Source organism: Megalobrama amblycephala, linkage group LG2 (genome assembly GCF_018812025.1).
Source record: "Megalobrama amblycephala isolate DHTTF-2021 linkage group LG2, ASM1881202v1, whole genome shotgun sequence".
NCBI lineage: Eukaryota > Metazoa > Chordata > Actinopteri > Cypriniformes > Xenocyprididae > Megalobrama > Megalobrama amblycephala.
Genome location: NC_063045.1, coordinates 41,165,034 through 41,190,171, shown reverse-complemented (window position 1 = coordinate 41,190,171; position 25,138 = coordinate 41,165,034). Strand labels below are relative to the sequence as shown.

Genomic DNA, 25,138 nt, shown 5'->3' with positions numbered 1-25,138 from the left:
TACATAAAGGAAGAGACGAAAGAGGGGGTGGAACTGCATTCCACACTTAATCATGGAAACTGTGAAAATAACACAACCACGCAAACTCCAGCCTTGGAGCAAAGCATCTCCAAATACCTCAATACTCCAAGTATTCACCCTGAATTTTTTTTTAAAAATGATTAAATTAAAAAGAGAGAAACATTTGTAATTGAGCCTCCTTTAATAACACTCAGGTAAAACCAATATTTTCACACACTTTGAAGAGAAATAAAAAAGACTTATCCACATCATAAATAAAACCTCCAAGTAACAGAAATATTGCAAGCTACATTCGTCCCACTGTCACAAAGCTTAATCCACTATGACCATCATATTGAATCAGCACAAATATTTAGTAGAAAAATACATCACACACACGGTCGAAATCTACATTCTATGAACATCTTGTCAGAAAAGGCAAAGAGCGAAAAATGCAAAAGACTTTTAGAAAATGTACAAAAGTTCTCAAAAGAACATTGAGCACTTATTTTAGCTAATGGCACTGTTCTGCATGCAAACATGACCTTATTACATTACACCTATTCAAGAAGAATATTGCACATTGATTAAAAGAATAGATGTCTGTTGGTAGGTACAATGTGCGTTCCTACTAAGTCTGAGCATTTCAGCTTAAATTATTTCATAAAGTTCATACAAAAAATCTTATCTTTAATGGGAGACTTTAATGTGGTTTATTAACAAAACTGTAATGCCCTGTTTAAAAATCATGTCCACAGTGTAATGACAATTTGTTTTTGGCTCATCTACTGTATTTATGTATTTAGAACATAAGCCTGAGTGGAATAAAAAAAGGAAATGATTTGCAAATCATGTAATTATATTTGTTGTAATAGGCCCTGTATTCATATATATTGCTTTATGTATAAATCACTTAACTTGCATTACTGTTCAAAATTTGGGGTCAGTAAGAATTTTTTAATGTTTTTGAAAGAAGTCTCTTATGCTTACCAAGGCTACATTTATCTGATCAAAAATACAGTAATATTGTGAAATATTATTACAATTTAAAGGTGCTCTAAGCGATCCTGGGTGGAGTAACTTCCTGTTGACGTTCGAAGTGTTGTCAAACAAAACAGAGGCTAACTAGACCCTCCCTCCTCCTCCCCCTCCCCTCCGAGCTTCCTGAAACAGTCATGAATGCGCATTTAAAATCATTCTTGTCGGTTATTGGCTGGAGCATGTTTATTATGTTTCGTGGTCCAGGCTGCACCAGGTAGTTTTTGTTGCCGTTTTCGGAGCTTGTGGCGACTACAGAGACTGCGTTTTTTTACAGTGTGTTCATGGGACAGGCAGCTAGCGGATAGTGAGGAGATGTTTGCTGTATGTGACAAAAAATGTTTTGGCCTAAAAACGCGTGACATCGCTTAGAGCACCTTTAAAATAATAATATTATTTTAAAATGTAATTTATTCCTGTGATGCCAAAGCTGAATTTTCAGCAGCCATTACTCCAGTCTTTAGTGTCACATGATCCTCCAGAAATCATTCTAATAAACATTTCTTATTATAAATAATGTTGAAAACAGTTGTGCTGCTTAATATGTATAAAAGCTCAAAATAACAGTATTTACTTAAAACAGATTTTTTTTTTTTTTTTGCAACAATGTAAAAGTCTTTACTGTCGCTTAAGATAGACAATTGAATACATTCTTGCATAATAAAAGTATTGATTTCTTTAAAGGAAACCCTTACTGACCCCAAACCCTAAAATGGTAGTGTAAATAGTTGAATTTTCTTGTATTTCCTATTAGTTTGCATCATTTCCTCAAATTTCAAATTCCATGTCTCAAATTAAAGTGATTATTCACTGAATTCTTCAAGTAATACTGGGACATGTTTATGTAAATTAATAAACTCAGTCATCTCAAAGACAATGCTATGTTAAAGTGTCAGATTTCTTCAGTATCTAAATAAACTTGCCCTTACATTCCTTCTATTTGATTTATTATGAAAAATATAATAATAGATATTATTTTTATGAGTTATATAAAGTGGCACAACATGCAATCTCTAAGCTAGGGTAATAAAGAAAATGACCAATATTTAAACAAACTGCTTTGCGCTCAAAGGCTCAACTTGGTCCTACATTCAAACACTTGTACTTCCATTGTATGTGAAGAACCGTGCAAGACGTTCAGGCATCTTGCTGACAGGCAACAGGAGAGATAAAAATGACATCAACTGGAGCAGGAGTTTTGTTATTTTACACACCTGTGCGGATTGACGTCATTGGAATGTAATTAAATCTTCCAGTCTACAGACTGACCGACATCAGTAACGTCTTGCCAAGAAGGACCATAAACTTTGTCAGAGCGCTTTGGTGCATGAGAGCATATCAAGTACATCCTTAATTATCTGAAAAGCAGTTTGGTGAAGTGCCTTTCCCTACGCAGTTCGGGATTTTGAGGACGGGCTGGATTCCAAGCACCATAAAACGTCCCCAGCGAGTGCTTCTATATTAAGAGTTTACACTCCTTGACATTTACAGCTGGGTTTTGCAATCTAAGCAGATGCACGCTCTCAGTAGTTGCCTCTCAGTCTCCTTCCTGTGCTCCAAATAATCTCTCAGAGTGAAGAGGAGCTCTGGCTGTAGTGCCGAAGCATCAGCTGGTCATATATCGGGGAGCAGGGCTCACACAACGGCAGCTCCGAGGCTGGCGATGTGGGAGACTCGCTGATCGAGTCCACGGAGGAGTCTCTGAATGGAGAAGGTGGCGTCAAGGCGCCCAGATCCTCAAAATCAGTGGTCCTGACCGCACACGAGGAGTCGTAGGTGCTGTCAAAAAGGCTGGCCGGTGACGCCCTGCTACTCCCACCGGCAATGATGCCCCCGGTGATGCCGACCGCAGAACGAGGGTTGGTGTTTGCTACGGCCACCACATCTGCGTAAGTGGTGACGGTGGTGGGATGCGGCCTTTCTTGCGGGTGGAGACGGAAAGAGGGGGAGCAGGGTCTAGGGACCGGGGCGGTGGTGTTCACGGCTGCTCCCGGCGGTGACCCGGGCAACATCATGCTGTTGAGCTCACTGATGTTCGCCGTGAACCGACTGACCACACAGCTGATCTGATCCATGATGGAGGTCTGGGGCGGGCCGCCATGATGCAAGCGCTCTGTCAGATATGAGGGTATAGTCACCACTGCCGTGCGCTCTTCATCACGCTCTTCCACTTCGCATCGCTGCAGCGGAGGTCGCTGACACACGGTCGGCAGCGGAGAAGGGGTCCGGGGGTGGTAGGCTACAGGGTAGCGCTGGTTTTTCTGAGACCCGTCGTATGCCAGCTTCACCCCGGTGTCTGGCGGCCGATCACAGCCCTTTGAGAAGGGCTTAATAATGGCCGTCTGGTTGGCCTCTTCCTTTTTCTTAATGTGGATTGAGATCCGCTTCCACAGGTTTGGCCTGTAGGTTCTCTCGTTTTGTGCCCAGGTCACTGTTTTGCCATTGGAACTGTGGAAGAAAACAGCAATTTGTATTTGAGTGATTAATTATACATAAAATAATATGATATATATATATATATATATATATATATATTATATATCAAAATAATATATTTGATCAAGTCTGCAAATAAAAATAAAAACAATTATGTTTTTAGTATGTTATATGTTTGGCAACCGTTCTTTTAAAGGGTTAGTTCAACCAAAAATGAAATTTCTGTCATTAATTACTCACCCTCATGTAGTTCCAAACCCGTAAGACCTCCGGAACACAAATTAAGATATTTTTGATGAAATCTTTTTTATCCTTAGTAGAAATCAACGATATTACCACATTCAAGGTCCAGAAAAGTAGTAAAAACATTGTTAAAATAGTCAACGTGACTACAGTGGTTCAAGATTAATGTTATGAAGTGACGAGAATACTTTTTGTGGGCAAAAAAAAAAAAAAAATAGCGACTTTATTCAACAATTTCGGCCCTCCCCTGTCATTCTCATATGCTATTTACGTTGCAGTGCTTCCAGGTTCTATGGCGCATACGTGTGATGCTGACACAGGAGTCGGCCAATACTGAGCTGCTGAACATGCTGATTGGTTGAGTTCATGCAGCATTTTGATTGATTGACTCCACACAGCATTTTATTTCAACCCCCATTTTAAAAAGTCTGTTGCGGTGCGTCAACGGACTAATCTTCAATAGTCCGGTGAAAACGAGGCTATTAAGGTTGAACCACTGTAGTCACGTTGACTATTTTAACAATGTTTTTACTACTTTTCTTGACCTTGTGGTGATTTCGTTGCTTTCTACTGACGATAAAAAAACCTCTCAGATTTCATCAAAAATATCTTAATTTGTGAACAAAGGTCTTACGGGTTTGGAACGACATGAGGCTGAGTACTTAATGACAGAAATTTCATTTTTGGGTGACCTAACCCTTTAACCATAATTGATGGAGTGTGTATCTTTTCATTTCTTAAACAACCATGTAGGAAGACACATTATGGCCATATTCCAGGATGACAATGACAAGATTCAAATTGATTCAAGATTCAGGCTCAAATTGTGAATGAATGATTCAGAGGGAGAATGACAAATACAAGATCTTGTCAAGATCTTGTATTGACAATGCAAGAGTGACAATACTAAGATTCTTAAGTATCTGCCTATTTAAATCCAAACAGTGACTTGGCCGGGCAGTGTATATACACATTCTTTTTTTATTTTATTTTTTTTATAAATACAAATACATTTAACATAATTAACATTTAACATGAATGTATAAATTGTTAGTAAATGTTAATCTCCAGTGTGTTTTTATGTAATAAGAATGAATAAATGGTCTTGTGCCTCTGTGTGATGATAGTAGGTGACAATTGTCATAGAAAAAACACAACAGGACAAGCTAGCATATATCAGGTTAAGCAACTAATGACCTTCCCAAAACTGTGAAATTGAGACTGAATTTATGGACTATGCCCTTGTTAGTGTGTAACATTACAGCTAAAGGCAAGAGAGAACTGACCCTACCATTATCCATCCAAATCCATCCATTCCAAGTGCAATTACCACCCTCATCCAGTCCTGTATGTCAGACAGGAAATCTCTAACTTCAGTTCTCCTAATGCACCTGGGGACCCATCGACCCACATGCACAAAACTCCGAAGTTGCTCCAGGAATGATTCACAGGCAGACAGGGTAATTGGTTGGGGCTCTTTTTCTCTTTCGAGGGGAATATTGGCTTTTTTTTTTTTTATGTGCTCTAAAATATGCTCAGTTGGGGAGTTGATTCATTTTCAGTCTAAACTCATTTTCATCCTCAAAAGCAAACCTTTGGCAGGCATTACTGAGAGATAAACAGATTTAATGTGAGCTTTAATTATTTATTTTTGTCAGAAGCGGCTTCTGCATTCGAGAGCAGTGACTGCACATCATCTTATTATAAAGAGGAAAAAATAAGGATTTTCAAAACTGACATAAAAAATAATTGACACGTCATGCCTCATTATTCTTAAATTCATTCAGTGTAAATCCAATTAAACCAAAGAGTTTCAAAACATAAAGGAAAAAGTAAGATGTCAATACTCACTTTAGAGAGCTGAATAATAATAATAAAAAAATTCAAGTCTGTCATTATGACCAAGCATTTTTTGGAACCTGCAGGATTATTAATAACTAAAACTATTCTAAACATTTTAGGTAAATAAAATAAAATAAAATATTAGACGAAAAACATAAACTAGAAATATTGCCTTGGCTATTAGCTGAAAGTAGGTTGAATCATTAAAATTACTAACAGGAAATAAATAAAAATAAGGCTAAAACTGAAATAAAAACACCTAAATAGTAATATATGAAAAAAAAAAAAATCAAATGCATATAACAAAAAAAAAAAAAAAAAAAAAATGAAAATGAGAACTGGAAATGTATATAAAATCCATATATTAATAGTATATAAATAATACTAAAATAACACTGCTCCAATACTGACCTGACTGTGTCTGTGCCAGAACCTCGCCGTCTGAACAGGTTAGCCAAGCTGCTAGACCGGCTAGCGGCCGAGGCAGCTTTCCCGTCACCCACGTGCATCCTCACAACTGTCGATGTGGTGAAAGCGCTGCGTACATTCCTCTCAGGTTTGGCCAACATGATGTAGACTTTGGGCACAAACATGCAGCACAGCGCAGTAGTGGCGCTAAGGCTAACGGAGAAACACATGGTGATTATCTTGTAGTTTGAACCGAAATAAATTGGCACGAAAGCCAGCCAGATAATACAGGTGGTGTACATGGTGAAAGCGATGTATTTGGCCTCGTTGAAATTGGCGGGGACATTGCGGGTCTTAAAGGCGTAGAAGGTGCAGCTGAGGATGAGCAGCCCGTTGTAGCCCAACGGCGCCACCACTCCGAGCGTTGTGGTGTTGCAGATGAGGTGCACCTCGCGTATGGACGGATAGTCGTAGATCACTTGTGGAGGTTCCATGATGAAGAGCGCCACGATGATGCCCAGCTGAATCAGGATCAGGATGAAGGCGATGACCAGTTGGGCACATGCGCTCATGAAACGAGGCTTCTTGGTGCAGATCTTCTTCTTACTGCCCGCAAGGATGCGAGCGATGCGGTTGGTCTTGGTGACCAGGGCTGAGTAGCTCATGGCAGGAGAAAGTCCGATGCCTAACCTCTGCAAATAGCAGTAGGCCAGATGCGGCTTGGCAATGAGGCAGAACGTGCACAGATACCCCAAACAGATGCCAGCCAGGATGATGAAGCACAGCTCCCTGCTGGAGGACTTCACCACCGGTGTATCGTGGAACCTGATGAAGACTAGAGTGACGAAGGTGGTGGCGAGCAGGCCAAGGCAGGCGAAGACCACGGCGGCGATAGGCTCAGGATCTCCCCACAGAAGGTACTGCACCGGGATTGGCTCACAGCCTGAGGGACGTGAATTTCAAAAGACGTAATTAGGCACTAGTACAAGTTGCCCCTGGAACTTCAAATAAAATATTTTCACTTCAGGGTTGCAATTATACCGCACAAAGATCTATACGTAGTGCAAACACTATTTTTCATAAGAACATCCATCATTATGCAGATAACACAGTAAAACTTGTGGCTGAATTACCGTACAACTTTATAAACAACAACAACAACAAAAAACAAACAAAACCATCCGTTCAACCAAGTGTCATGCATTATGCATTACAGGCTGACATCAACAAGCGCTGATATATTTAGCATGTGCGATTTGCATCAAGAGACAGTGAGTGAGGATGAAACTGAGTCTTGATTTGGATAGCCTTTAATGAGGTTGATCAGATGAGACTGTGAAGGTTTGCTTTGTTTTTTACAGGTCAGATACACTGTCATTCTCAGACTAGTCACACCAAAGAGCTACTCTGGAAAGTTATGGTCATGATTATCAAAGGCTTTTGTGGAAGTCCCTTTAGGGCAAGTCAATGAAATCCGCAGCCATATTTGTATTGCCCCCGGGCAGCTATTCATGCTTCAGAATCTCTGTAAATGTTTGTCGAAGGTACACTTTAATAATGTTTCAAATCAGGAATAAAATATGACACCAGTTTCATCAGAAATTGTGCTTCTTAAACTCAAATTAGGCTAAAAACAGTATTTTTTTCAGACTGGTCCAGTTAAAGCACTAATGCACTAATGCTTATATTCAAGTATACACAGTAACACTTTACAGTAAAGTTTCATTACTTATGTTGTTCCAAACCCATAAAACTTTTTGTTCATCTTTGGAACATAAATGAAGATCTTTTTGATGAGCGAGAACAAACACGAAAAACAAACTCACTGGTTTTTCCGAAAGCTCGAACGTACTGCGTAACACACGAGAATGAATTGGTTTTCAAATGTCAAGCAAACATGCTTGAGCTTCCGTTAATCACAACTGATGTGTGAGTTGATGAATGTTTATGTGCGAATAAAAGCCTATATTTAAAATGTTCATCATATAAAGCAGTCGTCTCTTCAGAAATTTTGGACTAAACCGTTCAATTCATAGGGATTAGTTTTACGATCTCTTTATGAACTTTTTGAAGCGTCAAAGTGGTCGTCGCGTAGCTGTCTACGGAGGGTCAGAAAGCGCTCAGATTTCATCAAAAATATCTTCATTTGTGTTCCGAAGATGAATGAAAGTCTCAAGCTTAAATTTTTTTGAGCTTAAAAAGGTGATTGGTTATTTTAAGTTGGACTATGGCCACCACATTGAACATTTTGATTTCTCATATTTGTATATTTACATGTGCACCATCGTTGCTACAGAGTCTTTGTACAGTGCATAAACTATATTGAAGATCCTTGTAAAAAAAAAAAATGGTATAAAATCGAAAAATACAAAATCACAGGTAGTCAAACTGAAAATCAACTGCTACTAAATGTCGAAAATTGGCACTCAGGCTCTCGCATGAATAGCAGAGCGGCCTCGGCTCTCAGTAATGTACTACATGCTGAGAGACTGCTGCTTCAGGGCTTACGCTTGACAGCAATTCTGGAACATTCTGATGGGGACCCCCGCCAAGTCCAAATCTCTGTTTTTGGCATTAAGTTGCCATGGTCCAGATTCTCAAATAACGCTCTAAGAGATAAATGGGTCTCCTATGTTATTCCGTGACCCAGATACTTATATCACTCACTGTTGTACAAGATGAGAAGCTTATGTGGCTGGTCTAAGAGTTTTGGAATCATGGGTAAAAGATGGTTGTGACTTCTAGATGAAATACAAGAAGAACATTTTGCTCTCAAAGTGGATGTAGAATCACCTGTGAGGTCATCTGTCGGCCAGGATCCAAGCTCACATGCTCGGCAGGTGTATTCATCAAAGACAAACTCGTTTTCTTTACACGGAGTGCAGGTCCAGCAGCAGCTCACCTCACCCTTACGGATAACCTGAGGTGGTCAGAACAGACTGGTCAAGACATAGAAGTTAAAGATTTTTGTGAAGAAAATGCTTGCTCTCAAAGCTGCCACCACAATGCTAAATTGTTGTGGGTGGTTGCAGTGCACTTCTACGCCGCTGATAAGGTGTTGTAAGTGGTTTTAGAGCATTGCAATGTGGTTACTAAGGTGTTTTGAGAGGTTGCCATGTATCTCCTCCCTAAATATGGCTCAGGCTCATGTATCAATATAAGTGAATGAGATTTTTTCCACACATGTATTATCTGCTCGGTGAAATTTTCAATTATAGGAAGGATTTTTTTGCACTAAAGTTTGTATGTCTGACTCAAACTAACGATCAAATTTGTAAGTCTGATTGCTTAGAAAACTAGAAAACACCTTTCCTATTAAACCACATGATTTGAGAAAATTTTAAGCTATATTACATATGAATATTTAAACTATATACAATATACATCTTAATATTTAAATCTATTTACATCTTTATATATATATATATATATATATATATATATATATATACACACACACACACACACACACAACTTATTTATTAGTAAAGTGTTACTGTGTATACTTATTTATATAGTATAAATTTATTCATTTATACTATATACATATATATTTAAAATATATACAACACCATTCAAAAGTTGGATGGTGAATATGACTTTTTTTTACTTTTATTCAGAAAGGACGCATTAAATTGATCAAAAGTGTCAGTAAAGACATTCATAATGTTACTAAAGATTTCTATTTGAAAAATAAATGCTGTTCTTTCAAACTTTCTATTTACCAAAGAACATATGATTTTCACAAAAATATTGTGGAAATAATAATGTTTTCAACAATGATAGTAATAAGAAATGTTTCTTTAGCACCAAATCAGCATATTAGAATGATTTCTGAAGACGAAGTAATAGCTGCTGAAAATTCAGCTTTGCCATTACAGGAATAAATTACATTTTAAAACATATTAAAATAGAAAACAGTTATCTGAAGTTTTAATAATATTTCACAATATTACTGATTTACTGTATTTTTGATTTAATAAATGCAGCCTTGGTGAGCATAAGCGACTTCTTTCAAAAACATGAAAAAAAAAAAATCTTAAAGAATCCAAACTTTTGAATGGTAGTGTATAACAAATAAGCACGTATACTTTTAAAGGCACGATATATTAGATTTTTGGATTAAAATATCCAAAAAACACTAGAACAATGTTATATATTTTGTTGACCTTTGTACTGTACTTACACTATCCCAAATGTTTCCAAGAATGTCTAAAAATAAGCAAATAAGAAATAAGCAAATTTAACCAGGACACGGACTGTGTCCATGCGTCGCCTATCAATGACATCATACCCGTTACTCTTGATTTCCGGTTTTATTTTGTAAAAACCATGGAAACACAGAAGGTGCTTTAATATATTATGTGTTCTTTCAGACAGGTGAGCAACTGATTTACTGCGAGTAACATGTTTTACCATGCCTAATATCGATCTAGCTTGTTTGTCACATAGTCTCATAGTAGCCGCTGAGAACACACAGAGTAGCATTATAACAACTTTCAACACACAAATGTATCTAATACGATAAAACAACACTGCGTTACCCCACATACTCATGACCGGAAGAAGCTGAAGCGGTCGTCTGCGGCATAATGATTTCTGACCGAGCCCTGTTGGATTCTTTTACACCAGCTGTAGAGATCACACCACCCATGATTCCGCAAAATCAAGGCATCATCAAGCTACGCCTTTGTTTTGAATAAGCGACCTCTAGCGGCGAAAAACTACATATTGTGCCTTTAAACAAAAAAAAAAAAAAAAAAATACACTGACATACATTTTCTCATCAAAATATTCCTTCACTGCTTTTTTCACCTTTATCTGAGCTTTTTCACAGGGATCACTGCACACTGATCTGATGATGGCACTGCTGTTGGCCCAAATCTCCTCGTCATCCATCTTCAGCCCACTGTTGTCCCAGCTGCCCACATGAATGTAGCTATAGTCCTCCTCGCTCATCTGTTTAAAGTTCATGATCTCATACCTAGAAAAGCACATGTAAAAGCATTGTAATGGGTGTGAAAACAGAGTCATTCTTAAAATCATCAACATGGTTTCCCTATATAGCCATTCAGTCTGAAGTAAGATATTTTTGAAAATGACTTCACAATGACATCATCTATTTGAAAGGAGTTTAGAAGCACATTCTTACTTATGAATGGAGCAGAATATGAAAGATTCCTACCTCCCTGGGGAGTCTCCGTTCTCATCAAACAGCACCACTTCTCCCGAGACACCGCTGAAGTTTGTCCTCATGAGAAATTCTAAGAGTTTACCTCCATCAATCGGCCGCATGGCTTCACAGAGGCCTGCATAGCCGGGGCACAGAGACTTCTGCATGGCATGCAGGCCGTAAGCCATAGAGTAGATGGCATTGATCACAAAGCCCATCTTTGTGTCCTGAGCATACTGGTGTCGGAGCGACTCTTTCTCTATGAAATGCCGTAGTGAAAACAAACAATATATTGAGTTCTAAAGTCACCATTACTTTTTATATTAATATCTATTCAGTGCTTTCATCTGCCACAGTAATGTCTGTCTTTATCTGGGGGCTTTTCTCAGCATATACTGATATTATGTAGTTCATTTCAAAGGTTCGTTATTAGATGGATAGATGAATAAATGGACGGATGGATGAATAGATGAAGTAGTGAAAGGACATGGATGGATAGATGGATGATGGATAGTTGAATGAATAGATAAATTGATGTAATGAAAGACTGATGTACAGATAAATAAATTGATGGACAGATGGATTATGTGGATTATGTATGGTTGATGAATGGATGGATAATGAATAGTTGAATGAACAGAGGGAATGAAAGACTGCTACATGAATGGATGGATAGATAATTAATGAATAGCTGAATGAACAGATGGAATGAAAGACTGCTACATGGTTGGATGGATGGATGGATGGATGGATGGATGGATGGATGGATGGATGGATGGATGGATGGGTGGATGGTGGATGGATGGTGGATGGATGGATGACTGGATGGATGGATGGATGGATGAACGATAGATGAAGGATCATGGATGGATGAATGAATAGATAGAATGAAAGATGGATGGATGGATGGATGGATGGATGATGGATGGATGGATGGACGGACAGATGGACAGATGTATGTATGGATGGATAAATGAATAGTGAATATTTGAATGAATAGATGGAAAGAAAGACGGGTGGGTGGGTGGATGGATGGACGACTGGATGAATGGATGAATTGAATGAATAGATGGAATGAAAGATGCATGTATGGATGGACGACTGGATTGATGAATAATGGACAACTGGATGGATGATGAATAGCTGAATGAATTGATTGAATAAAATACTAATTTATGGATGGATGGATGTATAGATAGATGGATGGATGAATAAATGATGAATAGATGGAATGAAAGATGGATGGGTGGATTGATGTATGGACAACTTGGATGGATGATGGATGGATGTATGGGTGGCCAGACGGACGGATATATGGATGGATGAATGGATGTATCGATGGATGGATGAATAAATGATGAATAGTTGAATAGATGGAATGAAAGATGGATGGGTGGATGGATGAACAACTTGGATGGATGGATGGATGGATGGATGGGTGGTCAGATGGATGGATGGATGTATAGATGGATGGATGAATAAATGATGAATAGTTGAATAGATGGAATGAAAGATGGGTGGATGGATGGATGGATGGATGGATGGATGGATGGACGGACGACTGGATGGACGGACAACTGGATGGATGGATGGATGGATGAATAGATGAATGATTTGATTGAATAGATGGAATGAAAGATGGGTGGTTGGTTGGGTTGGTGGATGGATGGAGGGATGAATGGACAGATGGATGGAATAATGAAGAGGCAGACAGATGGAAGGTGGATGGATAGACACACACATATTTTATATATATATATATATATATATATAGGCTACACATATATACACACATACTGTATATATGGATATATACAGTATATGGTTGGTTGGATGGAGGATAGATAGATGGACAGATGGATGTATAGATGGATGAACAGATGAATGGATGGATTGATTGACAGACAGATGGAAGGAAGTATGGATGGATGAACTGATGGAAAGACAGAGATAAAATGTCTTCAGATCATGTAAGCTGTGTGTCTGTCATGGTCAGAGATCATTTTCCACTCACTGGTGCAGGTCCTGTTGTATTTGGCACTCTCTTGAGGATGACCCTTCAGCCGGCACTGGAAGCGGTGCTGCCAGAACTCAGGGAACCAGGGGTTCCGGACGTTTGTGTCCGGCTGTAGGTTCAGGTAGTAATCATCAAACCATGTGACGTAAGCAGACTGCAGCTTGATAGTGATTCCCCCTGCTGCCTCCCTCTGGAAGCCATCAGTGACGTCATAGCGGTCGGCCCAACCATCGCTGAAAAGTGTGCAAGAGACAAGTGAGTAATGAATGGCTTTTTTATAGAACAAACTCCCTTGAGACACAGTCAGGGAGCCTCCCAGTCCAAACTGACCCACATAACAGCCAAAGCACAGTTGTTATGACCAGGTTATACTATGAATTAGGTCTTGAGGACACAGCCGGCCAGTATTTCATACTGACAGTACTGTCACAGACTCTGGCGGGCATAATAAACCTCTCCATGAGACGTATATGCTCCAAGGCTTCACTATTATGCATCAAAGGGATCTTTGGATGGCAAAAGATGAATCTATCCATTTCCTTCCTCCTCTTTCATACAAACACAAAAAATAAACTATACTTTTCACTGTCCTCTCCATCTATATGTTCTCTAACACTTCCTAAACTCACAGCGCTAAATGTTACACAACTCAGCAGTGTGTAGGAGGTATCATTTTTGTTCTCATGGTAGGTAAGGAGAGGCTTTCATAACTTGTCCTTGGAGGCAAAAGCAATGGGAGTGAAAGCATAGAGGAGCATATAAGCAGAAGCTTGAATCATCTCATGGAAAAGAGCTGAACAGCTCAGTAAACCCACACACTGACCCCAGCGGGTCAGCCTCCCTCTGCCCACTGCTGCTGCAGGAAAACTTACAAAGACAACAAAAAATGCCAAAGCAAAGGCACCACAGTATTTACAAAGATGTCTGACAGTATTTACAGCACATTAAAGCATCTTGTACATACTGCAAAATGATGCTGGGGTGATTTATTGAATGTTTGTTTTATGCATTTGATGTTAATATTAACCAACAAATAGGACATTTCAGTAACACTTTAGTATGGGGAATACATATTCACAATTAACTATGACTCAATAAACTCCTAATGTACTGCTTATTAATAGATAGTAAGGTGGTTGTTGTAGTAGTGGTTAAGTTCAGGTAATGGGTAGGATTTAGAGATATAGAATATGGTCATGTAGAATAAGGCATTATTATGTGCTTTATAACTACTAATAAACAGCCAACATACAAGATAATAAGTAACTAGTTAAAAGAGATAATTGTTCCCCATACTGAAGTGTTACCAACATTTCTTGTGTTACATCTTAAGTATGAGAGAACTAAAAGAGAGAATTTTCCCACGTAGAAGGCAATGTTCTCAGGACCTTGCGCAACGTTCCCTAAAAGTTCTCAAAAGGTGATGAAAATTCCGAACCTTTACAGAAAATTCAGGATGTTCCTAAAACTTCCCCTTTTGGTAATGAAAGTGCTGCAGTTCAAGTTTCCATATATGACTTTAGGGGAGCGTTCCAATTTGGTTATTTTATGGTCAAAAAAGAACGTTACAAAGAGGACATTTGGGAAGTTATCAGAACGTCCTAAAGTAATAGTCCCCTAAACATTCCCAGAACGTCCTGAATGTTCCCTGAAGGTCCACCAAATAACGTTCCCCAAACCTTAAAAGAACCCCACATCATGACCGTCTCTGAGTGTTCTGGGAACGTTACAAGGTGACGTTACCCCGCTAGAAATGTTACGTTCCCAGAACATTCTCAGAACGTCCACTGGTATTAAGAACGTTGTCTAGTAACGTTCCCAGAGCATTCAGAGACGGTCACAATGTGGAGTTCTTTTAAGGTTTGGAGGACGTTATTTGGTGAACCTTCAGGGAACATTTAGGACATTATTTGATTGTTTAAGGGACTATTACTATAGGACGTTCTGTTAAATTTACAAATGTCCTCTTTGTAATGTTCTTGCACGACCATAAAATAACCAAAATACAGGTGCTGGTCATATAATTAGAATATCATCAAAAAGTTGATTTATTTCACTAATTCCATTCAAAAAGTGAAACTTGTATATTATATTCATTCATTATACACAGACCGATATATTTCAAATGTTTTCTTCAAATGTTTCATCACATTTCTTTTAATTTTGATGATTATAACTGACAACTAAGGAAAATCCCAAATTCAGTATCTCAGAAAATTAGAATATTGTGAAAAGGTTCAATATTGAAGACACCTGGTGCCACACTCTAATCAGCTAATTAACTCAAAACACCTGCAAAGGCCTTTAAATGGTCTCTCAGTCTAGTTCTGTAGGCTACACAATCATGGGGAAGACTGCTGACTTGACAGTTGTCCAAAAGACGACCATTGACACCTTGCACAAGGAGGGCAAGACACAAAAGGTCATTGCAAAAGAGGCTGGCTGTTCACAGAACTCTGTGTCCAAGCACATTAATAGAGAGGCGAAGGGAAGGAAAAGATGTGGTAGAAAAAAATGTACAAGCAATATGGATAACCGCACCCAGGAGAGGATTGTGAAACAAAACCCATTCAAAAATGTGGGGGAGATTCACAAAGAGTAGACTGCAGCTGGAGTCAGTGCTTCAAGAACCACTACGCACAGACGTATGCAAAACATGGGTTTAAAGACAAGTGTAAAGTTTCCACAGTCAGTGATGGTTTGGGGTGTCATGTCATCTGCTGGTGTTGGTCCACTGTGTTTTCTGAGGTCCAAGGTCAACGCAGCCGTATACCAGGAAGTTTTAGAGCACTTCATGCTTTCTGCTGCTGAACAACTTTATGGAGATGCAGATTTCATTTTCCAACAGGACTTGGCACCTGCACACAGTGCCAAAGCTACCAGTACCTGGTTTAAGGACCATGGTATCCCTGTTCTTAATTGGCCAGCAAACTCGCCTGACCTTAACCCCATAGAAAATCTATGGGGTATTGTGAAGAGGAAGAGGCGATATGCCAGACCCAACAATGCAGAAGAGCTGAAGGCCACTATCAGAGCAACCTGGGCTCTCATAACACCTGAGCAGTGCCACAGACTGATCGACTCAATGCCACGCTGCATTGCTGCAGTAATTCAGGCAAAAGGAGCCCCAACTAAGTATTGAGTGCTGTACATGCTCATACTTTTCATGTTCATACTTTTCAGTTGGCCAAGATTTCTAAAAATCCTTTCTTTGTATTGGTCTTGAGTAATATTCAAATTTTCTGAGATACTGAATTTGGGATTTTCCTTAGTTGTCAGTTATAATCATCAAAATTAAAAGAAATAAACATTTGAAATATATCAGTCTGTGTGTAATGAATGAATATAATATACAAGTTTCACTTTTTGAATGGAATTAGTGAAATAAATTAACTTTTTGATGATATTCTAATTATATGACCAGCACCTGTAGAACGTCCCCCTAAACTCATATCAGGAAAGTTATAAAATGACCAACAGAGGACCATGTGGCAATGTTGAGTTAATGTCCCAAATATCCTCACTGTAACGTTCTTATGTGACCATAAAATTAACCAAATTGGAATGTCCCCCTAAAGTCATATAAGGAACCTTGAACTGCAGCACTTTCATTACCAAAAGAGGACGTTTTATGTCCCAAATGTTCTGTAAAATTTAAGAATTTGTCACTTTTAAAGAACTTTTAGGCAAAGTTGCGCAAGGTCATGAGAACGTCACCTTCTATGTGGGTGTTTCATATAAAATAATAAAGTTTGAAGTCACCGTTATGGAGGTGAGCGTTCGCTTTAGATGGGCTCTTGATTCTTGATATTTCAACATTAGATTTTCTCTGGCTGTTTTAACTGTGTTTTCAAGACACATTTGTTATAGCACAAAATGCAAGAGAAATTCTGATCAGATGAATTGTGTTATTTAGTGCTGGTGATTCAATCATCATGGAGTGACCTGATCATCACCAGAATCTAAACTATGAGTGTATTATGTGTTAGTTTTGCATTAATTAATGGTTAGGTGTTAGGAGTTTTGAGCAGTATCTAATAGACTCACACAGACATCATGAATCAGCATATGAACCTCAACAATGGTGACAATAAACAAAAATCTTTTTTTGTGACTTTAGTAGCTTGTTTTGTGTTGTTCAGAGTTGATTTGTTTATCTGAAAATTTTATCATCATTGTTGAGGATCATATGCAGAATCTTGATGAATCTACATGATGCTGTCTGAATAATTTCTGCATAATGATAAAAACTATCAAAATATCAAAGCAGGACAGGATTTTATGAATTATCATAGTACTACAAGATGAAAAAAAAATACAATATTCAGAGATCAGTGAATAAGGCCACTGTATTAAGATATAATCATCAACAATGACCAACCAGATCTATTTGATCAGATTTTTTTTTTTTTTTTTTTTTGTAACAAATGCTTTAGAAACACACAGTTACAACAATTGGAGAAAAAATAAAGTCAAAACATCAAGGGTCAGGAGCCAAACTAAAGTAAGTGCTTACCTCTGCAACGGTGACATTTATAAATTTTGATAAAACATCAACACCTCATTAAGAAGATTTGTATGAAAGAAACAAAGTCAGAGTGGTTTGTAATCAGTGAAGATGCTGAGATCTAGAGAGATCTTTTAGTGTTTAATGTTTCTGTTATCTGAGTTTTGTGAGGTTACCATTGTGCTGGAGAGTAGCGCCTGTGCTTCAGTCAGTAATGATCCAGATGTTCTACTGCATGTTGCTTTATTTAAAGGCTGCAGTAACTGTGTAGTTGCTGATACAGTGATTACATTAGCTCATGCATGTGCTGTTGTCAGCTAATGACTTACTGCAAGAGATTTGCATTTTAAAGAAAAGGTTTCATAATACTAATCCAGGTATTACCTATAAAGATCTTTTTTGTAAGACAAAAATAGTTTTTGTTTGAACAGCCACTTTTGTTTGTCAATTTAGCTCTAATTTTAAATTCAATTTTTTGACAAGGGCAGCAGGGACGTTCTGAGAACATTTCCAAATAAAGTATGGTTTTCTAAACGTCCAGAGAACGTCTTGAATGTTCTGTGAAGGTCCACCAAATAACGTCCCCCAAACCCTAAAAGAACTCCACATCGTGACCGTCTCTGATCGTACTGGGAACATTAATAGACAACGTCCTTAACACCAGTGGGGACGTTCTGAGAATGTTCTGGGAACGTAAAATTTCTAGCGGGGTTTATAGCATTAAAAAACAAAAACAATCTGGATTTAATGAGGATTTTTTAAAAAAGAAAGAAAAGTTATATGCTTTATACATCAATGTTTCAGGAAAAATATGTCTGTGGGTGTTTTGGTTGTTTTGGAATCTACACGAATCACGGGTTTAAACTGTTAACAATTAGCCCACAGAGGAATGACACAAACACGCTTATGTGGGAAGCTGCTGTATTAAGGACAGAAAATAATATCAGATTTACACCAACAAATTCTGCAAATAAGCTACAAAGTGAAACTAATGATTAAATTAGGTTACATTTTTATCCGTCCCCGGGGTGGAGTCAGATCAGCCCTCATCAGCTATGGATCAGCTCTTATGCACACTTCACTGATGAACAATTCGACAGATAATACAACAGAATACAATACAGTGTCCTCACGCTCACTAGAAACAGATGGCTGGGCACAGTCTGCAAACTGCTCGTTAGTAAATAATTGAAAGCCATTCAGTTGTGAAACGGCAGAGCTTGGACATCACTGCTTTCATGGCTGTCAATAGGCTGCTGAGAACAGATGTTATCAGACAGCCTTTCGTAACAATTGTTTTACCAATGGGGACGATCTTTGAAGGATGAACAAAAAATGTTTTTGGTCATCACATTAAAAATAACATTTAAATTGGATAATATTCAGACTTTTGAGCTTTGACGTGCTGGAAAAGTTCTTGAAAAGATAACAATGGTCTATAACTGTCTAAATTGCTGGGTTATAATCAAAGCTATATGCGATTCATCTTTGGACGCACCAGACACACACTTGTCATATTTTAAAGGGTTAGTTCACCCAAAAATGAAAAATTCTGTCATTAACTACTCACCTTCATGTCGTTCCAAACCAGACCTTTGTTCATCTTCGGAACACATATTTTGATGAAATCCAAAGTATTTTGATGTCTTTACTACCTTTCTGGCCTTGAAAGTGGTAATTAAATGGCTGTCTATGGAGGGGTGAGAGAGCTCTCAGATTTCATTAAAATATCTTAATTTGTGTTCTGAAGATGAATGAAGGTCTTACAGGTGTGGAACGACATGAGGGTGAGTAATTAATGACAGAATTTTCATTTTTGGGTGAACTAACCCTTTAAGGTTGGTGCTGTTGTCAATAGAATTTTGGTTGTTTTTTGCTATCACAATATCTTTGCATGAATTTAAATTTCATGCATTTCAATTTGTCAAATGGCTTCAATATGTGTAGATGCAGCAGCATGTACAGGGTTAGGAATGAAAGAAAATACGTTGGACATTTGATGAAGTCATCAGAGTTTGCCATACCTTATCTTTTGGTGAATTGATGCCACTGCGTGTATAGGGTCAATGAATGAATGCCAATGAAGCAAATGTGCATTTACAGGGCATTATGTCAATGAATGAAATCAGAAAGCAAATACCAAAGAAAGTACATGGAGCTTTTTTAAATGTCTTGAGACACTTTATCACTTTAGCAGCCACATAGAGATCAAGTAACTGGAACAGAGACACAGTGGCCATATTCTCATTGAACCAAAGAAAAAACCCCAACACTCGACTACCTTCCCTGGAGCTGGTGTCTGACACCTCATCAAACAAACACACACACAAACTCGGTCATCCGCTCATGCACACACAAACACATATCACCCACGCATACACATGCACACACACAGTCACTGGCACCCCCATAAACATGGCATCTTCTCTCAGCCCATCCAGGCTGTCTGGAATGCCCAGAGGCCCAGAATAAAGACCATGACACCATTTTCTGAAATAGATCCTCTTCAAATATTCACAAATGACATAAATAAGCAAAATATAGGCTCTTACCACAGAACAAAGCCTGTTCAACTTCACCAAAACAAAGATTTTCCAGATGCATGCAATTTGATATCATCTAATTATAAAGCTATTAAAAGGAGCTGATCTCAAAACAATGGAGTTTGTTTGTAATTTGAAATATTATGGGCATTGAAAAATTCTGAAGCAAATTATATATTGGATATTTAATTTTACAAAAATATTTCTTTAGATAAGAGGAGAAAATATTCAAAGCACATGCTTAAAAAAAATCTTTTCTCAAACATTGGCTATTTTAAGTAACTTGCATTTGTTACCTTAAATGGTTAGTTCACCCAATAATTCATTAATTACTCACCCTCATGTTGTTCTACACCCGTAAGACCTTCATTCACCTTCAGAACAAAAAATAAGATATTTTTGATGAAATATGATGGCTCAGTGAGGCCTCTATTGCCAGCAATGTCAATGTACCTCTCAAGATCCAGAAAGTTACTCAAAACATATTTAAAACAGTTCATTTAAGTTCAGTGGTTCAACCTTAATATTTCTGTCAGGACCACTATCGTCAAATATGATAGATAATGCATAGAGTTTGTATTGGCGGTATGGTTCTGTTCTGGGCAAGAACTCCCTGCGCATCCATGCAGCCTAGCATGGATAAGAGCAGGGAGAGCAGCAATAAACCCCCTAGGGTAAACAGAACAGGACCAACATGCAGATATTATTAAATGTCATGATTTAACGTACACATATTTCGAGAATTAGTCTGATTCAGGGGAAATAATAAGGCCAATCCTGACTGAAGAGAGGAGGAGCTGGGGATGGAGGAGGGTAATTTGCTCCTGAGAAATGTAATAGCTGCTGATAATACTGAGGAGCTTATATATAGATGCCGTAATAGGCGTCGTATTCCTATAGGTAGACGCAAGTCACCTGGGAGTCAGCTGATGCAAGCTTGACTGACGTAACCTGCCAGAACTGACGCTAACGCTAGATTATAACGCGATGAGAAAACTTTTTGTGCGGCAAAAAAAACAAAATAATTTTTTTTGCAACAATATCTAATGATGGGCAATTTCAAAACACTGCTTCAAATCTTTTGTTTCGAATCAGTGGTTTGGATCGCGTGTCAAACTGCCAAACTGCTGAAATCACGTGATTTTGGCGCACCAAACAACTGATTTGAATCAAACGATTCATAAAGCTTCAAAGTAGTGTTTTGAAATCTGCTGTGACTAGATATTGTTGAAAAGTCGTTATTTCGTTTTTTTGGCGCACAAAAAGTATTCTCATCGCTTTATAATATTAAGGTAGAACCACTGTAGTCACATGAGCTGTTTTAAATATGTTTTGAGTACCTTTATGGATCTTGAGAAGTTTGGTGGCATTGCTGGCAATGCAGGCCTCACTGAGCCATTGGATTTCATCAAAAATATCTTAATTTGTGTTCCGAAGATAAACGAAGGTCAACACGAGGGTGAGTAATAAATGACATTATTTTCATTTTTGGGTGAACTAACCCTTTAAAGAGCTGGTTTTGGTAAATGAAATAAAGCTGATATAAAATAGATGGAAAACTAAAAAAAATTAAGCAACTTAAAACGAGAATTAGAAATGTTGCCTTGGCAACTAACTGAAACAAATAACAAAAATTACTAAAACTTAAATTGAAATTAAAATAAATTAAAGCTAAATAGAACTATTAAAAAGCAAACAGAAAAAAATTAGTGTGAATGATGAGATGAAACCTAATTCAAATTATTACTAAATATTAATAAATACTATAATAGCATATAAATAATACTAAAATTACACTGGTATAAATTCATGTACTTTGTTGATTCAGATTGATTCAGTGATATTAACCACTGTGGACCATCTGCATATTTATCTGGGATATGTTTTACAATATCTTTTACTCCATTTTTAGGTTGCCAGTTGAAGGGATGATATATCAGTAATTAGATTTTTCCCCATCATTTACATTTAGTAGAAGGTGTTCTTATCCAGTCCATTTAATGTAAGCTCATTCTTAATGATGAAGCATGCCCTAAACAGAACTGCAAAATAAATAAATAAATAAATAAATAAATAAATGTTTTCCCAAATGCTCCCAACAGCCCCAGCATGTCTTCCATTGTTTGGTTGAACAGGTAGTCTCAAAATACAACATTAGTTGAGCCAGATATTGTTGACACTCAACTGAACTGAGCAGTGTTTACACTTTTTAGGAAGTCAGTGGTTTACTTCTAGTCGTCTCTGCATATAAAACTGGGACAGGAGAACATATTTTAACTTGGAAAAAAAAAAAAATGACACTTCACCTTTAAGAGTTTATAAAATGTTCCTCACATCCACCAATGAGTGAATGTCTAAATACCAAACCCAAGAGCTCCTGAACAGAAGCAGAAATTAGAGGGATTATTCTTAGTTTAATATCTCAGAGACATAATACATTATTTCAGCCTTTAATATCCATAAGCGATTTATTAATGGAACAGAGAGAACTGAATTGGGGGTGAAGCTAAAAATAGGTCATTTAGATGTCACACTCCAGGAGATTAAAAATGGGAAGAATAATTTCTTACTTCATTTGACACTATGAATAGCACGTGCACATATTTCAAGATGTCGATACCGAGTCAAACTTAAAATACTCTTTTCACAGGATCTGTCATATACGTTTATCTTTTTATAAGTCATTGAATGGTAAATTAGTAATCTTTTACAAACAGCTGAAGTGTCTCTGATGCGTTTGTTAGGTAAAGTTGAAATTTAAGAGCATTTCAGAGGCAATCTGTACTTGTTGAAACAGATACAGCATTACAGAATTAGTTCTGTGTCATTGCACCTCTCAAGTCGTGACTGCAGAATCAATAGGCTCCCTCAAGAGGAGTTGTTATCATAACACGAATGAAGTGCCTATCACTAAAACAATCATAAATCACATACCTTGCTTCAGTAGTGGATGATTGTTCACTATAATGGTGATGATGATGGTGATGGCAACATTTGTGGTGATAACAGACAGAAAGATGAGCCTTGCTTCCATGTTTTGATCCATCTTGATTTTGTCTCTCTCACACATACACACAAGCAAAGAGTTGCAGATGATGATCAACAGGCGTGGGTGGACATTCAAATGGTGTAAACAGTCTCTCTGAGATACCTACAGAACTGCCTGATGGTGTGGCCCTATCTGACCCACAATATCTGTGGAAAAGCACTAAATGAACACAAGATAAGGATAACAGGCAGTGCAGAAGATACAGAAGATCGGGGTCGCCGGGGCTGGTTGTCACATTCACTATATCTACATCCAAATATAGAAATGCATGTTTACTCTAGGCTTCTCAGTGTGTTGCTAAGCAAGTTTGCATATGTGCATTATTTTATCCAACTGATGAATTATAATAAATGTTAGCCGAAACAATAGTTGCTATTTGTTTATATGTATATATGTATTGTTTATATTCTCTCTCTTTTACTTTTATATTAGTACTTTGTTTTACACATTTTTGTTGTTTATTGAATAATTTTTTGCTTTATAATAGTTTTACTGTTTACATTTTTGTGGAGAAACCTACGGAGCTCTAAATGGACAGGGTGTTGGAAAAAAATGAGATGGGAAGAAAAATTATAAATCAATGTTTTGCGTTCAAAAGTGAACACAAAGTTTCTCGGGGGAACGGAAAAGTTTTCTGAGAGAATGCAAAAGCATTGAATTTTTTTCCCCTCCCATCTCATATTTTGTCCATCACCATGTCCCGTAGGAACCATTAGCCTGTCTTTTAGTTTAGTATATATACCCTACAGTTCAAAAGTTTGCTGTTTGTTTTATAAATAATATTTTTTATTCAACAAGTATATGCATTAAAGGGTTAGTTCACCCAAAAATGAAAATTCAGTCATTAATTGCTCACCCTCATCTCATCTCAACACAAATTAAGATATTTTTTAACAAATCCAATGGCTCAGTGTTGCCTGCATTGCCAGCAAGATCATTTCTTTTTTCAATGCCCAGAAAGCTACTAAAGACATATTTAAAACAGTTCATGTGACTACAGTAGTTCAACCTTAATGTTATGAAGCGACGAGAATACTTTTTGTGTGCCAAAAAACAACAACAAAATAACGACTTTATTCAACAATATCTAGTGATGGCGATTTCAAAACACTGCTTCATGAAGCTTTGAAGCTTTACGAATCTTTTGTTTCAAATCAGTGGTTCAGAGGAACAAAATCATGTGATTTCAGTAAACGAGGCTTCATTTCGTCATAAGTGTTTCAAAATTTCATTAGTTCACGTGACTTTGGCAGTTTGATATGCGCTCCGAACCACTGACTCAAAACAAAAGATTCATAAAGCTTCATTTTGAAATCGCCCATCACTAGATATTGTTGAATAAAGTCGCTATTTTTTTTTTTTTTTTGGCACACAAAATGTATTCTCGTCGCTTTATAATATTAGGGTTGAACCACTGTAGTCACATGATCTGTTTTAAATATGTTTTTAGTAGCTTTCTGGGCATTGAAAAAGGAAATGCTGGGAATGCAGGCCTCACTGAGTCATTGGATTATATCAAAAATATATTAATTTGTGTTCCGAAGATTAACGAAGGTTTTACAGATATGGAACGACCTGAGGGTGAGTAATTAATGACATAATTTTCATTTTTGGGTGAACTAACCCTTTAAACTGAGATTTATTACCAAAGATTTGTATTTAAATGCTGCTCTTTTGAATTTTTTTTATCAAAGATTTCTTTAAAAAAATTATCATGTTTCTGCGGCAACATTAAGCAGCACATTTGTTTTTAACATTGATAATAAGAAATTTCTTAAGCACTAAATCATCATATTAGAATGATTTCTGAAGGATCATGTGACACTGAAGAATATAGTAATGATCTGAAAATTCAGCTTTGCCATCACAGCAATATATTACA

The 25,138-nt window shown here is 37.5% G+C and overlaps 1 protein-coding gene across 2 annotated transcripts in view; it reads right to left on the bottom strand.

Annotated features, from left to right (window-relative positions):
* Positions 1 to 1,540: 1,540 nt before the first annotated feature.
* Positions 1,541 to 25,138, bottom strand: part of grm5a (glutamate receptor, metabotropic 5a) — a 37,489-nt gene continuing 13,891 nt past the window's right edge. For both annotated transcript variants that reach the window (XM_048175741.1, XM_048175733.1), the window contains 6 exons: positions 13,155 to 13,390; positions 11,153 to 11,399; positions 10,783 to 10,951; positions 8,761 to 8,887; positions 5,971 to 6,910; positions 1,541 to 3,486 (listed from right to left, as the gene is read on the bottom strand). In XM_048175741.1, coding sequence (XP_048031698.1) covers positions 2,607 to 3,486; positions 5,971 to 6,910; positions 8,761 to 8,887; positions 10,783 to 10,951; positions 11,153 to 11,399; positions 13,155 to 13,390 — 2,599 coding nt within the window. In that variant the 3' untranslated portion in view covers positions 1,541 to 2,606. The remainder of the gene's footprint in view (positions 3,487 to 5,970; positions 6,911 to 8,760; positions 8,888 to 10,782; positions 10,952 to 11,152; positions 11,400 to 13,154; positions 13,391 to 25,138) is intronic.